This window comes from Hyalella azteca, unplaced genomic scaffold (genome assembly GCF_000764305.2).
Source record: "Hyalella azteca isolate HAZT.00-mixed unplaced genomic scaffold, Hazt_2.0.2 contig16248, whole genome shotgun sequence".
Lineage (NCBI taxonomy): Eukaryota > Metazoa > Arthropoda > Malacostraca > Amphipoda > Hyalellidae > Hyalella > Hyalella azteca.
Window position 1 is genome coordinate 231,048 of NW_025946074.1, and position 26,169 is coordinate 257,216.

Here is a 26,169-nt window from a genome sequence, read left to right on the forward strand (position 1 = left end):
TAAAATTACGGTCAGGCTGAACATTGAATTTTCTAGGGTTCTCGTATAAAAATTGGACCAAACTACGTCTTAGGTCTGCATGAGTCTCAGGAACTTCACACAAAAGAGGATCTTCGACTTCACTTAGACATGCGTGCAAGGAAATAAATAAGGAATCGCCACCACCTTCCACGCTCTTAATCAAACTTAGCCTTTTGGGAAGTATGTCTGAGGGTGGGTCATCTTCACGATCAGCAGGCACATTAATTACACGTGACATAGTATCAGCTGCAGTGTTATCTTTGCCGGGTCTATATTTAATGGTGAAATCAAATTCAGCTAAATTACCATCGTACGCATTAGTCTTGAATTATCTCGAGCCATATTATGGAGATATAATAATGGTTTATGATCCGTATATAACAAAAAGGGTACACCATATACAAAAGCTCTAAAGGCCTGCACACCCCAACGTATAGCCACTAATTCCCTCTCTATGGTCGAATAACGAGTTTGTGCAGGAGAAAAAGTCATAGAGGCATATCCCTGTCTCTTATACACATCTAGATGTGTATAAGAGACAGATTTGGGTTCGCTTAAACTAGGAAGGCAATTGAATTTCTGCGTCACGCCGCGACAAAAGCCCTCATTTGCGGCCGCTGCTGAGGCTGCGTGAGGTGCATGCACAGCCAGATACATAGTATAGGAATAAGTAGTTACTCATACAGCAACATATATAAACAATTCATCGACTGCTAACCACATTGATATTGTTGCAAGGTAAACTTTTTTAAACTTTCCATTTACATCCTCGTTAGTTCTTTACAAAAGATAAGTTCGTTACTAAATAATTCTAACGAGAATAAGAATTGAAAACCCAGTACACGACTTCATCTTTTACATTCGTCATCAAAAAAGGTGACAATTTAAACTTTTTAAAATCCAAATTTAAATTAAATTTCCGTTCGAATCTTTCCCTCGCCGACCGCCCGACCCTCGCGCGACGCTGTTTGCACAACTGCTGCCCTCACATCACGGCCATTATCCTGCCGCGCGCCGGCCGTGTCCCGGCGCCAAATCCAAGTCCGAGTCAACGGGATTACCTCTGAACCCAGCGGCCGTGAGAATCGCAACACCTTGGATTGAGTTCAAGTCAAGAGGTGGAGTGGTGGTGAGAGGGGGTGGTGAACGACAATGGTGAATGGTGGGTGATGAAAGAAAGTGGTGGTGAAAAGTACATGTGGTAAGAATGAGAGATGGTGAAAAGGAAGGTGGTGAAAAGGGAGGTGGTGAGAATGGGAGGTGGTGAGAATGGGAGGTGGTGAGAATGGGAGGAGGTGAAAAGGTGAGGTGGTGAAAAGGAGCGGTGGTGAAAGGGAAAGTTGGTGAAAAGGGGGTGGTAAAAGAGGAGGTGGTGAAAAGGGGTGGTGGTGAAAAGGGGAGGTGGTGAAAAGGAGCGGTGGTGAAAGGGGAAGTTGGTGAAAAGGGGGTGGTAAAAGGGGAGGTGGTGAAAGGTGAAAAGGGGGTAGTAAAAAGGGGTGTTGAAAGAGGAATGATGGAAAGGGAGGACAGTGATTAGGGGATTTCACGGTGATTGGACGGTGATTAGACAGTGATTGGACGGGAATTTTATAAATAACTACAAATAAATAAACAAATTTAAAATATAAATAGCTGACCTCCTCGAATCCTCTAAAGAAGTGTTCAAGATGTCAACTAGTCTTGCTTTACACATTGCCGGCGTCGAAATGCAATTATTTCGTGCAGTGAATCAAGTACATGGAAAAGAAAACGACCACCCGAGTGAAATAACTTCTAATGGTTGTTAATGGCGGCCATTAGTCTAAACGTCAATAAACGGCTAAATAGAAACTTGAGAGCCCCTCCACCGTATCAAATTTTCTTCAAGATAATATTGGCGCATTTCTGTGATTTTTACCGTTCTTATTTTTCACTCTGATGCTCGTTTACTTTCCTGTTTATAATCCATGTAAAATGGCCACGCAGTGAAGTATCAATTTGAAATTGAAAATTGATGCATCAATTTGAAATTTAGAGGAGATGCATCAATTGGGTAAAAACAACGAATAATATCAATCAAATCTCAGATCATTGTGATGATGCTAAGAGAGGCAGCCATTAGCGAAGTACGAAGTTGATCGGTCAACCTCAGGGTTTATCTTCCATTTATCTATTTTTCCGTACGGCAGAATTAGTTTCTGACGCTGTATGGTTAAAAATAAGACTTGTTGAAATTATGGACAAATATGTAAAAAAATTGAGTAGGTCAGATCTTTTAGAAAATCAGTTCTAAGCAAACACTTTTAACGTGTGCATGACGACACTTAGGACATTTGTGTCCACTGTCAATCTGGCGTCTTATTATAAACATTATAATTATATGTAATTGAGAAGTAATCGTCACCTGAGCTGATAGAGATTGAGGACAAGTAAACATCTGATAGACACGTGATAGATCACGCGATCAAGACCGCAGTAGTGGGCGGAAGCGAAGCTTATAAAAGGTCTAGCAACCTTAAGCAAACCCCCCAGTAGCTGATAAGCACTCCGCGATGTAGCGTGTTGCTCGGCTCTCCGACCTTACGGTCGATACCGTAGCCTACTCTTCTGTATCGCAACTCTGTATTACCACCCCGTATACAAGATACGTTATCTAGACACATGTGTCTTACCTATCCCTCACTACCTTAGTCAACGAACCCGATCCTAAGGTAGAGCTTAATATAATGAGCGCCAGTCATGAGTGCAAACCTCTGACATTTGTTTACGTGTTCCGTACATGTGACGTCACAGTGAAGATGATCATAACGGTGTCAAAATTTCTCGAAGCCTGGGTCAACCTTTTATAGTTCAACCATGACTCTCCCACCCTCATCACACCCCTTCTCCCCTCATCACACTCCCTCTCCCATCGTCATCACACCCCTCTCCCACCGTCATCACACACCCTTCTGTCCCCTCATCACTCCCCTCTCCCTCATCACCCCCACCCTCCCCAAAACATTAAGGTTTATCGGCGTCGTCTGCATGAGCTTCCTCTGCCGCAATTTCCGTACAGGCTGAGATTTCTGGTGGGGTTGAGGGGTTGGGTTGTGGTGGCAGGGTTGTGATGGCAGGGTTGTGGTGGCAAGGTTGTGGTGGCAGGGTTGTGGTGGCAGGGTTGTGGTGGCAGGGTTGTGGTGGCAGGGTTGTGGTGGCAGGGTTGTGGTGGCAGGGTTTTGGTGGCAGGGTTGTGGTGGCATTGTGCTGAGGAATTTTGATAGTGAACCTGATGGAATTGCAGGATTTCGGGCTTTTTTAGTCATTTTTTGGGTTTCATATTTTTGAAAGGACCAAAATATTGCCAAAGAGTGAAGTAGAGTTTCCGTTGTTGATATAAGCTTTCCTGAGCTCAAGGATGCTGTCGTAAAATAACTGCCAAGTGGATTAATTCCTTGATTAATGCCTAGATGCTGCTGTCTTTATTTCTTCATTGAATTCAAGCGTTGAGGTAGATGCCGTTGTTGGTGGGCTTTTGTTATATACTGACGTAGTGAAATTATCGATGGCATTAAAGTTAACATCCAAATAATTTATTTTGATGCCTTTTTCGATTTTGTTAGTGAATTTCAGTACGGAGTTAGATTGGAATAGATTGTTAACACAATCTGTTAACCCTTCCATAACCCCACCACCTCCATAACCCCACCACCTCCATAACCCCACCCCTCCATAACCCCACCACCTCCATAACCCCACCACCTCCATAACCCCACCAACCATAACCCCCCACCTCCATAACCCCACCACCTCCATAACCCCACCACCCAGACAAATTAATGGGTAATATTGTTCAAATAGTGACGCACTTTCTATCTGTTGTACTGATATATACGCCATTATGCCTGGCTAATTTATATAAGGTTGACCCACACAAGAGAGAAACAAGGGTATCGGTATTTGGACAACGTCTCTCTCATTTGCTTGAGTGAAGGTGGTGCATGCAACTAACCATACTTCACTAACCATAGAAACGCCGAAGTTTTTATAACAAACTTTAATATAAATAATATCGCAGTCAAAGAAGCTAAGTTATTTTTTATCATTCAATTTTGAGACTGCAGCGTTAGCTCCAAAATTTGATGCAATCATCCACATGCAGTGCGTTGAAAATGAATGAGGGTGATTTAGGAATAAAAAATATGGAATAAATAATATTTTCGTACGACGCAAAATTTTTGCAACAAATTTGTTGGGCAACACTTCACTGTCCATGAAAGGTAATGAAAAATTCAGAGATGTACTAACATAATAACATTAATATGCATAACATTATTCTGATGCATTCTGTAGTTTCAGTGCAATAATTCACAGCATTGTTAGAGAAATTAATAGTACCGTGAATGACTATCATTTAATTCATTAAGATATGAAAACATTAATAAATATTTACAACAACGATATCGCACCGACGACCTTGCCTATATATGCCATTGTCGGTCAAAACTTCTTCTCTTATACACAAATGAAAAGGCATAAGCAAATTATCAATTATTATTTACTATAATACATGTATTATAATTCATGATCAATGAAATTAAATTTACTGACCAAATTAAATTAAGAAAATTAAGTATATCAACATAGATTGTTTGCCTCATTTAATAAGTGGAATTATATAAATTTTTATTCAAATATTTAAGATTGATCAAGCCTGGAAACTTTATGAGTCCCTATATGTCAGACAATCAGACAAATAACAATGAATAATCTAGTTCTAGATTATCAAATCCCATATAATTTGTGCACATGTTCATATATGTTCGCCCGCCGTGGTCCTGAATTACACCCAATTTAGTCACAGGTTTAGGCTTAATTAGCTAAGTTCAGCAAAAGTTTCTGGCGGTATTCCTGTAAATAGGCCTAAAGACACTAAAAAAATACATAATTGATCGATCATACCAACTATATTATCGATCACATGATGGAACTGATAGTTAATGAAGGAAAATAGGCTAGGTATGAAACATTTTGCTATAATTTTAAAAGTGTCGGGTACTCACAACTCAGGACGATGTCTGGTGTCGGTGAACGATGAATGTGACGGCTGAATTAATGATATTAATATTTGCAGCATAGCAGCAGCAATGTCTCCAAAACCAGATTAAAAAAGTCTGAGCTTAAACATACGTTCCTCGATCACATTCATCGGGGATTTTGTTTGAACAAAAATAATCATGGTGACAGAAAATAATTCATATTACGGCTGATTTTTACCATCATAATTGGCATAAACGTATGATTAGCACATTGCTGTCATATAAGTTACAATTTTTGTGATATTGTAAGGTGGATAGACAAACAACACAACATCACCACTCAACATGCAAAGAAATACTGACTCGTTTTTTCTAATGTTGAGCCTCCGCTGCTCCACAGTAACGGGAAACATTTTCCATCACTTTATTCCATTCCGTTTATTCTTTATTCTAAGGATTGAGCTAGTCGAGGATCGCGAAGAAACCCCTCAGAGAATTGAGGAAGATTTTGTTCACTTTTACCTTTGACTGGATCATCCTGACTCTGTTTGGCCCAGAAATGTGTCACTATTCGGAAAGGATGATTGTATATTTTTTATGAATGGGTCATAAATTAATGCATAAGTGAACGTGTTTCGTACAACGATAATCACAGTTTAAGAACAGAATCATTCAATTATTCAAGTCATGCAGACGCGAATTAAAGCAAATTATTTATTTCCATGGAATTGATTACAAGTTCACTTTATTTTATGTCGGGTTTAGCTTGATGCGGGAATTGGCTATTTCGTTTGATATGGGGATCTTGTTTGGCAATGCATTCAATGTACAAGTTGGAAAGAGTGATAAATAATTAACTATATAGTAAATAGTTCTGGATTATTGAGTTATGTTCATTGCAGCGAGTGCGAGCTTGTTGGGTCAACGTATGTTAGATCACAGACCGCGTCAATTGCTGAAATTTTAGAAATGTTTGTGAACGGCGATTCTGCGTCTATAATGAAGCATGAATACCATGTGGATTAGTTGCTCTGATAATTTGTAAAATGTCGTCTATCGAGTCAATCCTTATTTGCATTGCATATAAGGTACTGCCATCTAATTCAGTTGTTTGGCGAATCCATACACAAAGGTTACTTATTTTTTTTGCCGTCTTGGGTCTCTTGTTTTATAGGTTTATGAAGAAAGTTTTTGTCTATTTACTCATGCCTAAGTATACGTTCTTGTCCTTTTAATACATAATTTACGCAATAAGTCACCACAAATAAATGTTTTTATTTTTCTATAAATACTCCAGAGGCAGAACTGTGACAGTTGCCAGCAGAAGTTGTGGCAGCACGGAGTTCTTTGACGACCAATGATCGCTGCAAACTTTGCCGAGGCGCGGCCGGCGTCGCTAATTTAAGGGAATCTGTTTGAAATTGTTCGAGATTGCCGGGCTCGATGGCGTGTGTAAAGAGGGTCTGATGACGGTCTGCTGCAGACGAGGGGTCTACGGCGGACAATGACTTGTGTTAAGAGGGTCTGCTGACGGTCTACTGCGGACGAGGGGTCTACGGTGGACGATGACTTGTGTAAAGAGGGCCTGATGACGGTCTACTGCAGGCGAGGGGTTTACGGTGGACGATGACTTGTGTTAAGAGGGTTTGATGACGGTCTGCTGCAGACGAGGGGTCTACGGTGGACGATGGCGTGTGTAAAGAGGGTTTGATGACGGTCTGCTGCAGGCGAGGGGTCTACGGTGGACGATGACTTGTGTTAAGAGGGTTTGATGACGGTCTGCTGCAGGCGAGGGGTCTACGGTGGACGATGGCGTGTGTAAAGAGGGTCTGATGACGGTCTGCTGCAGGCGAGGGGTCTACGGCGGACAATGACTTGTGTAAAGAGGGTCTGCTGCAGACGAGGGGTCTACGGTGGACGATGACTTGTGTAAAGAGGGTCTGACGACGGTCTGCTACGGAGTCTACGGCGGACGATGACTTGTGTTAAGAAGGTCTGATGACCTTCTGCTGCAGGCGAGGGTCTACCGTGGACCAGAGAAGACGAGGTCTAACGTGATCAAAAGAAACTCTTGAAATGATGGAAAATTTAGCGAATAAGTAGGCCAGAAACACTGAAAAAAATACTTTAATCGTTCAGCGTTCTATAATTCACTCCCTATTTAATCTCACCTAACGCAAGCGGCATTCAGCCCACACCTTTGTCCTCGGAAATTCATTGCTGCAAAACTCAACCGGTGGATCGCAAAATCCAACCGGCGGATAAACCTTCGTCTCAGATACTCCCGGTTTGGATGAGCGTTTTTCCGTAACATTGCCGATGCCATCCGCCACAAGCCGGCGCCGAATGGCGTGCGCCGAAGCCGAAAATCTGACAGTGAGTTTGTGTGGCAAATTAAGGGAACATTTCATGGTGGAGATGATGCCATCCCGGCAGGCCATTACGGCTACAAAGCCTGGCTTCTCCAGGAATTGGAATTACGAATATTGGATTGGATTTGAGGATATTTAATAAAAATTGGATTTGTTATTTATGAAGAACACGTGATGCGTTCTGGAACAGTCTTGCTGGATGGGGTCTGGAGAAATGATTGACACGCATGGAGGGTCGGGGTTATATACTGCATGAGGGTCGAGCCAAGGGTCGGGGTTACGTACACAAGGAGGGTCGTACCAAGGGTCAGGCTGCGGACACGGGGAGGATAGTGCCAAGGGTCGGGGCTGCGTACACGGGGAGGGTTGAGCCAAGGGTCGGGGCTGCGTACACGGAGAGGGTTGAGCCAAGGGTCGGGGCTGCGTACAAAGGGTCAAGCCAAGGGTCGGGGCTGCGTACACGGGGAGGGTCGAGCCAAGGGTCGGGGCTGCGTACACGGGGAGGGTTGAGCCAAGGGTCGGGGCTGCGTACAGAGGGACAGAGTTACATTCTCTGAGGTTTCTATTAACCCCGTAGGGTCCCCGGTCGTTATCAGTGGTTGCTCTAGCACAGCTGATCCTTTGTATCCCTTATATCCCTTATATCCCTGCTCCGTCCGTCCCCCAGACTTGCTCTATCCCCAATTATTTCCTCAGATCACCGGAGCCTCGGCAGATGGGGAGGAGAGGGTGGGAGGAGGGAGGGGGCGGGGAAGGGGAGCGAATTGAGTTAGAAAGAGCGAGTAGGAGAGAGAGTGAGTGTGTGAAGGTGCTAGTGCTAGAGTGGGGACACAAGAAAGAGCGAGAGTATACGAGATAGAGAGAGGAAGAGAGAGAGGAATAAACAATAATGATAAAAGAATGAGGAATAAAGAATAGCGAAAATAAGAAAAGAAGAAAGAGACAAGAATAAAGAGAAGAGGAGATAGAAGCAGAAAGAGCAAGGAAGAAGTAGAGCCGGCATAGAAGTGTACAGATAAATTTAGAAATAGAAACAAAAATGTACGGAGGCAAGAAATAAAGCAAAAGAGCCTAATCATAAAATAGTATTAAACTAAAATTATTTTAATACGGAAAATATGGCTTTAATATAAAAAAATCATAATCGAAATAGAGCAGATTTGGTGCGGCATAAAGCACCAGACAAATTTCCTAGGGCAAATTTTTGATACAATGCGAACAAAAACGTTCGTATTTTTAAATAAAAATATGATGCTATAAATGCAAAAAGATTCTAAACAGTTACGTTTGTATTTTTATAGGAACGTTGTATTGGAAAAATTTCCTGTACAAGTCAGTGATAGTAGAGCTGATGCAACCAAAAAATATATTCTCTACACATTCTAATCATACAAAATGAAATATTTGCCTTGATTCAAACAGAAAAATACGGTTTATATTCGAGAAATTTACCTTGAAAATAATTGTTTATGATTACTAGAAGTTTGTTGGATAATTTTCATTTCATGATAATTGATTCCAGGCATTGTTGAATATTAGAGTTGAAAAAATGTTTTGTTAGCCTATTTCTTCTTAGTTTCAAAAAATGTTTAGGAAGTATCATTATCAATAATAAACAAAATAAACGATATTTAGAGATACTTTATAGATACAATATATCTACAGATTTTTTATAGATGCAAATATTTTAAATATATGGAAAAATCTATGAAAACAAGGAAATTAAATTTAAACAATACAATTTTTAAATTTAGACAAAGATTCGACATAACAACATTCAACTAAATTATTTCAGCTTCCTCGATAAATTATCCAGTAGTTTTTATAAAATTACTGATATTTTTAGGCGTAATTTAATTTAAACTATAAAATTTTTAAATTTAGACAGAGATTCGATTCAATTCAATTATTTCAGCTTCCTCGTTAAATTTTCCGTAGTTTTTATAGAAATTATTGATATTTTTTAGCATATTTGAATAACAATGAAGGCGGAATGGAAGACTCGCCTGTAAGCCGCGCCGCGCAATCTTAGTTAAATGGCCGGGAAAATGCCAGACAGATTTTCTTAAGAGTCTCTTGTGNTAGATCATAAGAAGTCAGGCAGGCTCATGCCTCATGTGTCGGAATCAGGAAGCAAAAAAGTGTTCGCTGCTGCCGAGTCTCCAGTCGACCTCGCTCCAATAATCCCGTAAAAGGCGTCCCGTGTTTGGAACTTGGACTGCGCTTCTCATCGGATACGCAGAGAATTGTGTGAGATTTCGTCCAAATGGCGAAACATATTTCCGTGTATGGATATTGGATGAATTATCTCCGTAATAATATTGGATAAAATATCGTTGAATGATCATAGTTATGGAAAATTACATTTAATTAATTACATGGGGCTAAAAGCCTATGCTTGAAAGCTGCTGCCGCTATTGTGCTCTTAGTTTGCTGTAAAAAAGTACACGAAGTCCACGCCTGACGGCCGCTGCTGCTATTGTGCTCTTAGTTTGCTGTAAAAAAGTACACGAAGTCCACGTCTGACGGCCGCTGCTGCTATTGTGCTCTTAGTTTGCTGTAAATAAAGTAATAAAAAAGTGCACGAAGTCCACCCCTGACGGCCGCTGCTGCTATTGTGCTCTTAGTTTGCTGTAAAAAAGTGCACGAAGTCCACGCCTGACGGCCGCTGCTGCTATTGTGCTCTTAGTTTGCTGTAAATAAGTGCACGAAGTCCACGCCTGGCGGCCGCTGCTGCTATTGTGCTCATAGTTTGCTGTAAAAATGTACAGGAAGTCCACGTATGACGGCCGCTGCTGCTATTGTGCTCTTAGTTTGCTGTAAAATAAGTGCTACGCTCAGCGCCTGCATGGATCACTTACCCGAAGTGCTTCCTAGCCTCGGAGCTGAGCAGATGATGTGCCCCTTAATCTCTTCCAGCTTCTCGTTAGCCAAATGACTTCTCTGGCCTAGGGACACGGAATTCTAAGCTATAAAAATACTCTCGAAGAAATTCGTAATGAAATTTATAAAAGAAACATAAAATCAGTGGAATATACCCGATGTAATTTTATAAATATTTTTTTTCTCGTACAAAACTGTTCGGGCGATCGCAACAGCAATTCATGCATAGACTTCATGCGTTCCATGTTTTTGACGAATGTTTATGGTAACGCATGCCTGGGTTAATGTATCGACGCGTTATAGCGCGTGACTGGGTTGACGTAGGGACACGGTAACGCTCAGCCGTGTTAACGAATCGACACGGTAACGCTCAGCCGTTTTAACGTATCGACAAGGAACCGACACAGCCGTGTTGACGTATCGACACGGCAACCCATTTAGTATACGGGATCCGAGGGAAGCTTGCCCTCGGAGCGACTCGAGGGCGACAAGTTCAATCTCTCGTCCTGACAAATGACGGCGTACGGGACGGATTTAACCGTGATTGCTCATCAATCATCCGGAAATTCAATAGCGATCCATTACTGTAAATCCCGTGCTTTTAGTTTATTAATTAGTAAAGCGGGATTCAATTTATGTTCATTAGTTATACGAATAACTACGAATGAATACAAATAAGAGCGAATTGAACATCGTTTGGAATACATTCCACATAGCTGGATGACTCAAGTATGTATTCATGCGCAATCCTGTAAAAACCTTACATCAGGATGTCGAGGAAACTTATTTAAACTTGATGTTGTCATATATACCTTTAATGTAAGCTTTTACGCTACACTATACAATGGGTAAATTATTTCAAATTATTTGTCGTGGTATTGTTACTCATGATTTTCTTAAAGAAATACGCTCCACGCATTGATGAACCGCAGACTTGATGCCGTTCGACAGCACCGGAAAATATTCAAAACATTTGTAAATTTTTCCCAAAAATCCGCCTGTTATCCTAATATTTTCTTCCTATCTATTGGCCAGGCTTGCTGCCGTTTGACAGCACCGGAAAATATTCAAAATATTTTGATATTTGTTCTCAAAATCCTCGTGTTATCCTAGTATTTTCTTCCCATCTCTTGGCCAGACTTGCTGCCGTTCAACATCACCAGAAAATATTAAAAACATTTGTACATTGCCCCTGAAAATCCGCCTGTTCACCTAATATTTTCCTCTCATCTCTTGGCCAGACTTGCTGCCGTTCGACATCACAGGAGGACCAGAGACCCGAGAGTTTCTATACCGCGTGGCCGACATATCCTGTGACTATGTCGAGAAGACTTTCGACCGCGGCTGCAAGATCCTGGACTTCCACCAGCCCGAGCAGCTCAAGGAGGTCCTGGACTTGGAGATTCCTTCGGATCCTTTGAAGCTCGAGCAACTCCTGCACGACTGCCGCGATGCGCTCAAGTATCAGGTTAAGACGGGTGAGTATATTACCTTTTAGAATAGTTAAGCCACTATAACTGCGACAAGCAGAATGGTATATAGAATTTATAGTCCGCAATGATATAATCGCTCAGATTATATCAGATGCGCTCAAGTATCAGGTTAAGACGGGTGACTATATTACCTTTTAGAATAGTTAAAGCAATTTAATTGCGACTACCGGAATAGTTTATAAAATCTTAAAATGCAATGTGATTTATAACGTAATGTTATAATTTTCCGATATTGAAATTTTATTTCGTAATAAACGTTAAAAAATTAAGAGTAAGTAAACTGACGTGCAAGAAAGTGGTATGTTGAAAAGGGTCTCCTGGTAAAAGGTTTTCACGGGGATGGTGATATCTAACACAGAATAAGAATAAAGATTGTTTTAAACACAGCAAATAACACGATGCGTGAAATATGAGTTTATAAATATCCTACTTGAATGAGTTTTTAAAGCCCTCAGTAAGTCACGCGAATCAAATAATAACTGGCATTTGTATTCAAATTTTTCATCTTCGTACTATTCGATATATGAAAATTTATATGTCTCGCAAAACAACATAAATTTATTCTATACATCATAATACGAAAATAATCCTAGATATAATGATAAAAATACCTAATGTACACCGAGGAAAATGTATGGGTTACATTATAAAACTAGTGTTACTCTTCTGCATGTAACACTGACTCGCCCATCTTCCGGACCAAAGTGAGCAAGGATGACCCAAACCAGGACAAAAAGTGCCCCCTATTTGTCCCACTCATTTATTTGAGTGTAGATTTGAGCCAAAAGACCTCCCGTAATCTGAGGGTTAACCGCTCCGAGGGTAACAGGGGCTCTCAAAATTAGAGGGAATTAAATACGAGGGCTTGAGGCTGGGGCTAACTGAACTTTCTTAAGCCCTCTAAGCCCAAGCCCAGCTGGTGCATCATCAATTCTTCCGCGGAGCCAGAGTGGTAACTTAAATTTGATAAATTAGATAATTAATATTATATAATATCGTAATGATTTTGCAATATCTTTATTGCCATCTACTTAGCGTGTTCTTTCTTTTCAATCCTTGGTGAACTTATGCCTTAGAAAGAATAATGGTGTAAATAATAAATGACAAATGATAGAAAATTAAATAACTAATGATTAATAATTAGTAATTTGAAATGATGTGGGACATCCTGCTAATTTCAGTTAAGAAAACTTCACTAAAAATCTTCATTCCTTGGTCCCGTACATATTCTTTAAACAAATCTTGTATTTATGCACAAAGAAATATATTAATTTATTGATATTTTAATGATTACAATTTTAATAGAGAGGAAAATGTCAGAAAACTCATTTCCAATATTTTGATTGGAAACGAATCAGCGACAAGCTCTATTATAACTCAAGATCTCGATTCAAATTAGACATTTTTTAACTAATAGCACAGCTAGTTTACGAAATGTTCAAAAATAGAAATTTAGATTTTTTATCTTTAATAATGAAACTCGATGAGTTTGTATTTTAGCAAACAAATGATATTAATACTTGAATTCCAGTCCTTTCTTTTTTTGAATTATATATCATTTATGGCAAATAATCGTTTTTCGTCTATCCCTGACTTCAAAATGAAATTCTTTTGACAATCTACTTGTTTTTGTCGTCCTGAGTTCGACGTACGTTTGGTTTCTAAGTCGCTTAATTGTTACTTATTTTCTTTTATATTATAATATTAAAAAATAGGTGTAATAAAATGGATGAAAAATTTTATAAACTCGGATGAAGGCCTTTTAACTGCTTTAATATTTCAAACACAGTTCTATATTCCTTTTCCAACACACTACCAATGTTCCCGAATTCAGAAATAATTTCACAAATGTAAGAAAAGAACGGTCAATAAACCGTCACTTTACAGTGTACGCATTCAAAAAAGCCAAATGTTCCAGTCCAATTCCATTCAATTTAAATTAAAGGAGCATAATGAGAGTTTTTCTTTGGTTTGGCCTCCTGGCGCAGTCTGTCGGCCACCGTTACCAGTCCAAGGAACGTTCCGCTTACGCTCCAGCGATTCCTGATGGAATAGCTGGTAATTGGCTGGAATAGCTGAGAACAGCTGGTAATTGCCTGGAACAATTCCTGATAGCGCTGGGGTTACGATGCAATAGCTGGGACTTAAGGAGGCTCTAGAATACAAACCTCATTAACTTGTATAATGAAGCGAACTCCATGAAGACTCTCTATATATGAAGCTACAATTCCGAACGGTGAGCTTCACAATTCTTCAATTGCCACAATTACAATGCCTGGGCTTCATGATTCTGTAATTGTGATAATTATAATATCTAGTAAAAATCGAGATCTCCACGCTTCCTTTAATTCCATATTGCACTTAATCATGTTCCGCTTGTTTACTTTGGTGGAATTGATGCGAATTTTTGAACGGAAAGATCAATTTCTCCATTATATATTAAATATGTAGAATATTTCGGAATTGTAAAATATTCAATTGGAAATCATTATTTTTCATTTTATGATAATATTTAAAGTGAAAGAACTGTAAACGAAAAAACTTTAGCAAAACGAACTCCATTAACCACGCTTCCTCAAGATGAAAATTCACCAATATTGTTTCATATATTATATTTAGTTGGCACTTCTCTATTTATCCATTTGAAAGATCATTTAGGATTCTCCAGTAATGGCATCGCATCTTCGAACTGATTTTATATTACTTATTTCTCCAATTTTTTATGCAATGCTCCAATAAATTTGATAATAAAAAGCAACATTCAAAAATTTCCTGAATAGCTTCTGTTCAAATTCCTTATCGCGTATTTTCTTGCAATTGTTTTAAGGAAAGCAACAAAAACACCGCGCATCCCATCTTCATACACTCCTTAAATCTATAAATAATAGCTTCGCAAACACACAACTTTTCAATTAATTGCGAGAGGCGGCGATAAATCGCGTCGAGTTTAGAGCAGTCCCCTCGCACCCGCATGCGGCGGCTATGCAAATCGAATCAAGTGAAGCTATAGGCAAATATTTGACAGCACGCGGAAGGACGGAGGCGTGCGAGCTCCGATAAGCCAGCAGCACCTTCCACCCTCATTGTTTCTCGCCCCAGAAATCATTGTTTTACTTCCCATCTGCGGCAGGGAACGGAAGATTGTTCATTGTTCAAGTTACAGACTCCATGCATAACTTAGCTGCACGACGCATATAATTACGAACGGACTTCACTCGAGCTCCAGATTTAAATGAATTGTGGCCTCAAAGTTCGATGCTAGAAGTGATGGCGCTCTAAAAAGTTTGGTTTCCGTTGCGCACATCTTCGGTTTTTGACGAGAATTTAGTTTGTAGTACTTATTAACTCTTTAAAAACTAATTAATAACAATAAAACGTTTCTAAGTTTCTTAACATTAAATTTAGGAAACATTATCTCAAGTTTGTATACGCGCGCGTGAAGATTACACTCTCATTAAATTGAACTCACAAACATTCAATATTTTAAAGAATTACAAAATTCGCATCTTTCATCCTACTTTTTCTTACATTTTACGGGCTCACTGCCACCTTCAAAATTATGTTTTTCGTCGAGCACGATTATATTTCGTTTCTGAGTTATTTCGTTGTGATTATGAGCATTTCTTGCACAAAAGGGTTCAAAGTTCAAGAATTGCACCACGAAATACAGGCATGAATCCAAGGAATAAATCAACATTCGGAATCGATTCGCAGCCGCTCATTCGGAATGCGAGACGCGCACAATGGATACCACAATGGGATAGCCCGCGACGTTGGAGTGGTGGTGTCTGTCAGGGACACGTGTGCGTGTCACGAACATGGAGAGGCAGCCGTGTCAGTGACATCGAGAGGCGTGTCAATGCCCTCTCAAAGCCGCTGTATCCGAGGGAAGCCCTCTGAGCAAAGACGACAATTTCTGTTTTCGGTAACGCGATTTTGATGCAATGCACTTACTTAGTCGACGTCGGTTGCATTTATAGGGGCTTCAGGTCCCTAAATAGACCAGATGCAGCGCGGAAATTTGTCTTGAGATTTGTTGAAAGATTTTATCACAAGGCTCTCCACTTCGTCACTGAATTAAAGCGATTCAATTCTACGGTTCTTCACTACTTTCCTGACTTGATACAATGTAGTCAGAAGGTTCTTCACTTCGTCACTGAATTAAAACGATTAAATTTTACTGTTCTTCACTACTCTCCTGAATTGACACAATTTAACCACAAGGTTCTTCACTAATTCACTGAATTAACACGATTCAATTTAACGTTTCTTTTTCTATACTCTCCTGAATTGATACAATTTAATCACAAGATTATTCACTAATTCACTGAATTGGTACGATTAAATCACAAGGTTCTTCACTACTCTCCTGAATTGATAAAATTTGACCACAAGATTCGTCACTAATTCAGTGAAATTATATGACTTAATCACAAGGTTCTCCAATACTTCCCTGAATCGATTTGAGGGCTCACGTTTAATCATTTTAACTATCTTTATCAATTTGCATTAATAGGCGTATAGATTAAGAGCCGTGTTCAATAAAGTAGCTTTCAATTTATTAACATTTTTCATTTATTAGTGACTTCACCACTTTCATTACTTATAATATTTGAACTATTTTTAGTCAATTAAAGCAATGTTTTCTATCAAAATTGTGACACGACGTAATTAAAATAATGCAGTCCTCCAGGAATCCTACTCGTATCTTTAACGAGTAAACTTTATATAAATTTTTAGGTAAATTACTTGGAATAAATTGTGTTGAAACTCTAACAGTTTGTAAATAGAAACAACGAATAAAACTTATCGCAAGCCAGTAAGCAGGGAGAAACTATCAAATTATTTCAATTAAATTACAAAATCAGCGCCTCGAACAATACTGTAAAAAGTTGAAATTAATTAGTTTCAGTACATAAGAGTTTTAAATTTCTTTATACATTAGCAATTGAGGCTTTTGTCCTACAAAAGAGAAAATTTATAAATTCCAATTACAACTTACAAATTCGATGTATGATGCTCATGCTAAGCGTTCATAAAATTTTTATTTAATTTTTTCTTAACAATCTCGAGTTCAAAAAATCATCAGATGATGTATGAATTTTCACAATTTAGCATTTCAACATGAAAACTTCTATCAAAAAAATCGATTTTCTTGTTGAAAATCACAATAAAAACCCGTTTCCTTCGCACGTATAATCCTCCCTCGTTTGACTCCAGTGAAGATCATCGAAGCGTGTTTTTGAAGTGAAAAGATAGAAGAAAATAAAGACGGTATTTCAGTGAGAGGGAAGTGATCTTTGCAGGAACGAGCGAGCGGTCATTACGCAGATGGGATGAGAAGAAAGCCTTTGTATTGTGAACGTTTCTATAGCAAAGAGGAACAATGACCTCACGAATTTGAGAGTACAACAGATTGCTTGACTCGAGGCGAGCATGCAAATTATCAAAGATTGCCGCTGAAATCTTGTAGGGTTTTCGAAGAGAAGTGAACAACAAGTGAAAGTTTAGAAGCAAGGGTAAGAGAAATTTTGAATGCATCATTGCTGGAACCCAGATATGTTCGTATTCTATAATGAGATCTGTGAGAAATTTTCTTAGTTACTCATAAGGAAATTCCGCCTTCTTTCAACTTTCCGGGGCATTAACTTCCTGGCATTAAACTCGTAGAATTTTTTGCGCGAGACGTACTGTAGATGTAATGGCTCTGTGAAGTGTAAAGAACTGCACCAAATCTACCATGGATAAGCCATTCAAAAAGTATGAAATGTTATAGAACAGGGAATAAGTTAGTGATGCTTGGATATAACATCGGTGAATTATCGTGATTGCGGAGGTGAAACGCGCACTCTTTAGGCCTAATCGCGGCCTCGATCAGCCAATGATCGTCGTTATGGAGAGTTGACGTTCTTAGCTGATGATAAAATAGATGCCATGAAACCCTAATACTAAGAAAACTCGAGCAAATGTTTTAGCTATTATCTCTTTTTCTTTGCCATAATAAGTATTTTCGAAATTAAATCGATTGTGCATTTAACTATTCATAAAGGCCTGGGACGTTACGTCGTATCATGGGTGGTGGTCCGACACTCCCGCACGCGAGCAAACATAGCAGCCGCTGTCAGAGGTGATTACAGTGTATTATTCTGCATATATATGAAAAATATAACTCAGTACTCACTGCAGTGAGTGACAGAGAGCGCATTTTCTCGTCGACGAAAACGTGAAGTCATGGACAGACGGACATACGGACGGACATGACAAGCACAATAGCGCTTTTTTCCATAAATTAGAAAATGCGCTAAAAATGATCTCACTAAAAGGAATATTATCAGAGAAAAAGAAAATAATGATATCTTGAATATATTTGATTAAATAGCATGAGATTACAAACGACATCACTCTGCTTCTATTATTGATTGGCTCGGCTTACTGAACCTAACGACTCATTTGCCGACAAGTTTTCTTGCATTTCTTCATTGTCATTATAAGGAGAAGAAAAAAATTGAGAATGATTTATTGTGAGGTAAGAAACCATGTTAGGAGCGCCAGTAAAACTTTAATTACCAGTATAACTTTAACAAATTTGATGCTTACCTACATAATACGATGACAATTTTGTTCGAATAGGAAGGGCTAAATTTCATAATTATTGATTAATATTTAGACTGACGTCAATTTTGCCAAACGTAGAGCAAGTCTTGGTTTCATTGCAGTATGTATCCGAATTAATCTTTCAATAATCGCTGTGATAGTCACGCTTATGAAGTGAAACTCAGTCAATAATGTTTCACTAGTCACTCTTTGTTCTAATCGCAAAGAGACAGGCGTCCAGCGTAAGCGATGCAACTCCAAATATTATAAGGTTAACGACGATCGTTGTAAGTGGTGGTACCACGATGCCACCATTGAACCTATTTAGCATGAATGAACAACAACAAAATAGTCGTGTACTCTACTTATGTTTGGGCATCGATCTCAATCGATGAAATTAATTTACAACTTTTGAGAAATTGACTTTCAACTTTTGAGAAATTAATTTAAAACGTTAAGAAATTAACTTACTACTTTCAAAAAAATTAATCGGAGAATCCATCCGTTAAAGCCTGCAGATATTAGATTATTTTATGATTATTTCAATCGCAAATAGAGTTTCACGATGTACTGGAAAAATATGAATGTTCGTATTCCTGAAGCTATCTTTTTCGTTGCTGCACAAAGGGCGGCAAGTTTCCATCAACATGACGGCAGCTGCAATCAAGTCGCGGCCGCTGCGCTGGTCATTTTTCCCTCAAGTTTAGCAATGCGCGGCATCACAGAGCACCTGAGACTCTTCCTCCACACAGGGAAATGTGGAAATTTTGTCCAGATAGCAATGCATTTCCTACCTTCGTGTGGTTTATACTGACTTATTTTGGTCCGGCAAAGGAGCGGATCAGTGCTGCGACTCTTTGCTCGTGCTGTGGGTGAAAAAGTGTGTCACTCTTAGGACAATATGACACATCCATTTTCTGAGTGATACTTCGAATAACCACTGCAGGAGACATCAAAACTTGCTCTGTAATATTTGAATATTCCGCGCACTTGCGACATGTGAACCTAATGTGAAATCTTGGAATTTATTCTTGTGAGGTCATAAAATTTCTTTCTGCGAATTCATAGAATATTCTGTAACATACACGAGTAAAGATTTTAATTCCTATTGATGCATGGAATGATACAACCGGTTGAATCTTAGATTCATGGCTTGATTTGCAATGCAGACGAATGGCAAGTAAAGATGTAATGTTTGATATATTTAAAGTCACGTACTCCGATAGATAGACTCTAAATACATCACTTGCAAGCAAGTACATGCAAGTATGTACTCGGATGGAAATTTTTTGCTAGTGGATCTCATGTGAACTAAATTTTATATACTTTCATTTATCATGAGTAGGCTTCATGCACTTTCAAACCGATAAAAATTTGTTCTGAAACTCAATCTTTGTGCAAGATTTCATGATACACCCGACCTCACATAAATCACTGTTATAATATTATATCCCTCGTCCTCCAATAAGCTTCAAAATAATGCTATTTAACTTCCACGGTTAAATACAAATTTGACTGCTAAACTGTTTAATTTATATCTAATTTTAAGGAAAAACCTTCGGCGTGCGACCCTCCGAGGGTTCCCCTCTTCTATTAGTTGAATTCCTCAATTAATTGGTCGCCTTTAAACTAAGTTTGCGTCAGCGTGACGTCCTGAAAGGCGCCATGGAAGGGCTGGTACGAACCATACATCACCAGGCGTCACTCTCACGTTGTGCCGTGACAAATTGTCAAGGGTGGGTCACCCTGAAGTCAAATTAAGGGTGAGTCACCCTGCTGAAGGGTGAGTCACCCTGCAGAAGGGTGAGTCACTCTGCTGAAGGGTGAATCACCCTGCAGAAGGGTGAGTCACTCTGCTGAAGGGTGAATCACCCTGCAGAAGGGTGAGTCACCCTGCAGAAGAGTGAGTCACCCTGCAGATGGGTGAGTCACCCTGCAGAAGGGTGAGTCACCCTGCAGAAGGGTGAGTCACCCTGCAGAAGAGTGAGTCACACTGCAGATGAGTGAGTCACCCTGCAGAAGGGTGAGTCACCCTGCAGATGGGTGAGTCACCCTGCAGAAGGGTGAGTCACCCTGCAGAAGGGCGGGTCACCCTGCAGATGGGTGAGTCATCCTGCAGATGGGTGAGTCACCCTGCAGAAGAGTGGGTCACCCTGCAGTAGGGTGGGTCACCCTGCAGAAGGGTGAGTCACCCTGCAGAAGAGTGGGTCACCTTGCAGAAGAGTGGGTCACCCTGCAGTAGGGTGGGTCACCCTGCAGAAGGGTGAGTCACCCTGCAGAAGAGTGGGTCACCCTGCAGATGGGTGAGTCACCCTGCAGAAGGGTGAGTCACCCTGCAGAATTGTGGGTCACGCAGTCAAATTAAGGCTGAATTGTCCTTAATTAAAACTTGAATCACCCTTAATTAGGTGCAGTGCCCAAGAAAATTTAAATATTTTAGACCGGTTGTAACGTAAGGGCAACAAATCTTAGTCTGTCTAAAGAACTGGGAACAGGCTGTCATTTGTGACAACTCTTGTTTGGATAACACTTTTATTTAGCATAATGAATTAAATTTTTTTCGTGCATTTTAAACACATTTTAAAAGCGCCTATTCCCATTTCAGACAAAAGTTTTCTGATTTTAAACCATTTTCATAACAACCTTAAAAGTTTATCCTACGTTGTCCTGCAGGAGCAGCCTGTACAATAATCTTACGTTGTCCTGCAGGAGCAGCCTGTACAACAATCCTACGTTGTCCTGCAGGAACAGCCTGCACAATAATCCTACGTTGTCCTGCAGGAGCAGCCTGTACAACAATCCTACGTTGTCCTGCAGGAACAGCCTGCACAATATAAGTAGCTTCAGGACTCCTGCCACAGCTGCTATATAACAGCTCGCCTGGTGCAGCTCCCCTCGCTCCAAACAAGCAGTTTACCATACTTGTGACGGCTGCTGCTGCCTACCCTCAAATCTCTCCCTAATATTCTGCTCCCCTCTAAAACAATCTGTCTCACACTCAGCCACCCCTCTTCCACCTATCCTCCACCCTTGTCCCAATGCTCCTCCACCCCTCTTCCACCTATCTTCCACCCCTGTTCCAACGCTCCTTCACCCCTCTTCCACCTGTCATCCAGCCTTCCTTCCCTTCTCATACTTTTCCTCTTTCCTACTTGCATTGACATTATTTTCCGTTATGAGGGTTTTTCCAGTTGATCGGATGTAAAACTTACCAAGAGAACAGAATGTATCTTTCACAGATAACGCTAACAAGGAAATTTTTAAACTGTTATAGAATTCTTAATTTAATAATTCATTTGTTACTTATGAACACACACATACTCGTATATTTGAAGTAATAAATAAAAATTAGAAAAGTCCAGCAAGATGGGCAAAAAACTTCTTTTATTCATTATTGTCAATATAAATATCAGCCAAAATATGAAATATCCGAGATTTAGTTTCCAGAAGTACCTAACATCCAGCATCACTAAAACCATCCAACACATAGACGAAAAAATCTCGGCAAAATGAACAAAAGTCCCGGGGAAGTTTCTCGCCACGGTTCGCAGGAGATGTCAGCTTAGCCTATACTTAGGAACAGCTGCTTCCTGGCTTAGCGCGCTTGCAAACACTTCTTATTTTGCTTCCTTCTCGCTGGCCCGAGGAAATAGAAAATGCGCATCGAAAGTCCATAGATTTCCGATAGCCGGCGCTTCCAATCGTATCGCTCCGTTCGTTGATTTGTATAGTATGTCGTTAAAAGGGTTTTACGTGGATAAAAATCATAAATAAACTGAACGATGCTATTTGATTATAATTTAATTTGTAGTAAGCTTAAGAAAAATAGTTTCTTAAGCTTAAATGGATAGGATATGCTTCTGAAATCGTAATTTCAAGGCATTACATCCTTGACGTGAATTGATCACGGCGCATCAGAACATTAATGATTACCTGAATGTCGGCACGGAAAAAGTAGTTATTGACTGTCTTTATTCAGGTAAATAAGTGACAAATTGTAACAATTAATTTGTTAATGATAATAGTTAATTTAAATTAGGGATTTAGAAAATCTATGGCTGGTTATTTGATTCATTCATTTGAATCTTTGGCTTTCTGCAAGGTTATTTAGCAGCAGTTTAACGTTGTAGTGCCATTATCTGTAAATCGTGCGTCAAAAATTATGCTAGAATGTGTTTTTAGCTTTAAAAATAAATTTTAATGCAAGCTTTTAATCGTAAAACACACTGAAGGAACTACAGACTTTTTTAACGGAATTACAATTTAAAATTCAATGATAACCTCCTTGCAGGTGTTGGTCTATTGAAGACAAAAATATAATTGTGGAACTCCGACAAATGCTTTGTCGCAGATGGAAAAATGTCATTATTATTTGAGCAAAGCCACAGGAAGAGACAAATATCAAAGGTAAGACAGGCCTCTTCATGTCTCCCCTTAAGCTCTTTGTCGCGACCGTCGCACGCCCTGACGAGCTCTGAGCCGCTATTTCCTCCCTGGGATGAGGTTTTGGGTTCACAGTTCAATGCTGACAGCATCTTCTCCATCAGCTCCTGTAATAAAAATGCTGGAGAAAATATCCACAATTTCTATTAACCCATGCGGCATAAATGTAGCTATTCTGGTGCGTGTCTGGAGGTTAAAAGCGGTATTAACTGTGTAATAGCAGCACGTTTTTATGACTCTGTGGCTTAGAGTCGTAGAAAGATATAGTAGTTCATCGTCGCAGCTATTGATTTTTTTGTGAGTGATGGCATCTTGTTGCAATATTGTTTTTTTTTGCGTGACAGTTGCAAAACTAACTTGAGGAAAAATTGTATTTGCCGGCAAATCGAAGTCATGTTATGATTCCCGTTTAAAATTTCAGACAAGTATAATTCTTATCACTGCCGACGACAAATAAATCACTCAAAACTAAGATTTAAATACAAATTAACACCAACACCAAGTTGTGGCGGGGTGCAAACACCCCACAATGTTGGTTGCGGCGAAGTTATCTCTTAAGAGGTCCTCAGAGTATAAGGAGATATATGAGGGTCCATTGAAAATGAGCCTAAGATAAGGGTTCTATCAGACGGGCTATTACAGGCAGCCCTCGCCTGCCTCCTCTGGGAATAAAATCGTCTCCCCTGAAGTCAGCCTAGCGTTGAAATATGACAGAGATCCTCTCCCGACGCTCCCGTGGGACTTTTATGGGTCGTACAGACCCAGTTTATATTGAATAGATATTTCAGCACCCTAGAACGAGTTTATGTTAGATTGATATTAATTATTCCAAAACCAGTTTATATTGAATAGATATTTAAGCACCCTATATAGCGAGTTTATGTTAGATTGATATTTAATTATTCCAGAACTAGTTCATATAGAATTGATATTTTATCGCTCCTGAACCAGTTCACATAGAACAGTTATTTTGTCACGCATGAAGCGTTCAAATAGCATAGACATTTTAGCAACCGTTTAGTTCAAATGGCATAGATATTTTCTAATAGATATTCATCATCTTAGAAGTCGTAGAAGTAGTTTATGTTTATAGATATTAAATTACACAGGAATTAGTTTTATAGAATAGATATTTTATCACTCCAGAATTAGTTTGAATTAAAGAGCGCGAATGAATCGATCTTATTTTATTCAGATTAAATTGTTTATTTACCAATATTATATATATACAAGAACTTATAATATTTTTTTTTAGTAATTAAAGATCTTATTTATTATGAATAAAACTTTTCTTTGAAGATATAAATATAATTGAGGTCACGATATTCACCATCCAAAATTTTCATTCTCTGCATCATTAATTTTCTCAATATCACCTATTACCCAAGCCGTAAAATTTAAATGTTTCGTTTTCTTCACAAAAATCCTTGTATGTTGGTTATTCGCTGTACCGCTAAGTGCATATACCGCTACACCGCAAGGTGCTACCGGCTGCGTAGATAAGCAGGCGGCATTTACGGAAGTTTGGCGCCGCTGTTAACTTCAAAGCGCTGCGGGATTGCGGCTATCGGAACGCCATCTGTGCTCCAAGCTTTGCACATTACATGAAATTGGCTAGTTACGAAACTGTGCGATGAAGAAAATTCAAAGAAATGACTTCAAAAGAAGGAAAAAAGATGAAATATGGCAATAATACTAATAATAGAAGTTATAATAATAATTGAAGCATCTTATTCGTTACGAAGGATTTGAAAAACGCGACTTTTCGTACTTCCTTATTAAAATCGGTTTCTGCGAAACAAACAAAACAATGGGGAAGATTAGTAAAATTAGTATTGCACATGTGGCAACTAAGCTAAGTAAAACACTTTATTTCGACTATGAACACATGCATCTTAAAATCGCAGGTAAATATTCAGTGCACGTTGAAATACGTACCAAATATTTCCCTCAACCAGGTAAGTCGAGAGCCAGCATCGAACTGAATCATAACCGTTAATTAAAATAGACTATAGCTATGCTGCGCATGACACACACGCACCAGGCGGACAATATATTTGACGAAGTACCGTAAGAACTTAAAACTTAACAGTAATAATAATAATAAAATAATAATAATAATAAAAATAATAATATTAATAATAATATTAATAATAATAATAATAATAATAATAATAATAATAAATGATAAAACTTATACTAAAACTCATTACTAGCAGAAAATTATTACGTGAATACAGTTTAAATAAAAAACAAACCATCAGATCGCGTGCATCGTAGCATTTGTGTGCCTGGACTTGGTACGCTGCTCCAAGAAAATATGATCGTGACGTTGCCAGCCAAAATTAAAAAACGAACAGTTCGTTCCGAAAATATAGTGAAAAAAATGTGAAAATGAGAAATATGCGGCAACAGGTATATGATGAGTTAACATCAATTAAATGTTTGAATTTCAAATTTACCTTTGAATTTAAAAAAATATTATGCCGAAAATAATCCCAATATTCTATAACAAATTTGGGCTCCAGCTCAATCGTCAGTTCACAAATTCTATTATGGAATGCCAACAATTAGCCTAGCCGGAATTAAAAAATTAAACAGATGTTAAACGCCAAAAATGTAATGAAACCGACAATTCGAACTAGTCATCATAAATTTTGGATCGATCTACTTGCCTGCTTGTTGCCGAGTCAATTATTTTTCAATAAAATTTGACATCTGGTTTATTATCATGTTTTCTCAAACTTATTGCACTTGTATTGCAAAATTCTCGAACTGATGATAAAGCTAGATTTCGAAACGTTATCTGCACAGATAGAGGGATTTTTCGAGGCTTCTTCTTGCTTTTGGAATTCCTTTGAAATTTTTTTCTGGTCCTATGAAGGGAAAATAGAGCATTATGTATAAATCACCGTAGTCAAAATCCCAGAAAACGTTGTCAATAAAATTAGTTTATGTCAAAAATACTTCAATAGGCTGCACAATCTTCATAATTCAATTTATTGGGAATTATGCATATAATCTGAGCGATCATGAGAAGAACACTCGACAATAACGTAACCAATTAAATCCTCCAACTTTTGGCTTTTGTTTGAATCTGTTCATTGCCAGGTCCAAGTTCCCCATCAAACAAAGTTATTCTCTACATAAAAAGTATTTTCGACAAACAATATATTCAATTTTTACCCTCCTACATTTTTTCAGGCTATAAAAACTTCAAGCGAATCAAGAACATAATTGCGCAGCAGTGACGTAGAAAGATATTTCAAGTGTGCCTAATCCAGCGACTCTGAATTCCATCAACTCGCATAGCTGGCATTCTTGTACACGGGGAGCAGTCTTACGCAACCGCTTTCGCCTAATCCA

The 26,169-nt window shown here is 39.0% G+C and overlaps 1 protein-coding gene across 1 annotated transcript in view; it reads left to right on the forward strand.

Annotated features, from left to right (window-relative positions):
- Positions 1 to 26,169, forward strand: part of LOC108677746 (glutamate decarboxylase) — a 38,205-nt gene that overhangs the window by 3,829 nt on the left and 8,207 nt on the right. Inside the window, exon 2 of the mRNA XM_018166015.2 lies at positions 11,515 to 11,751. Within this exon, the coding sequence (XP_018021504.1) occupies positions 11,515 to 11,751 (237 nt within the window). The remainder of the gene's footprint in view (positions 1 to 11,514; positions 11,752 to 26,169) is intronic.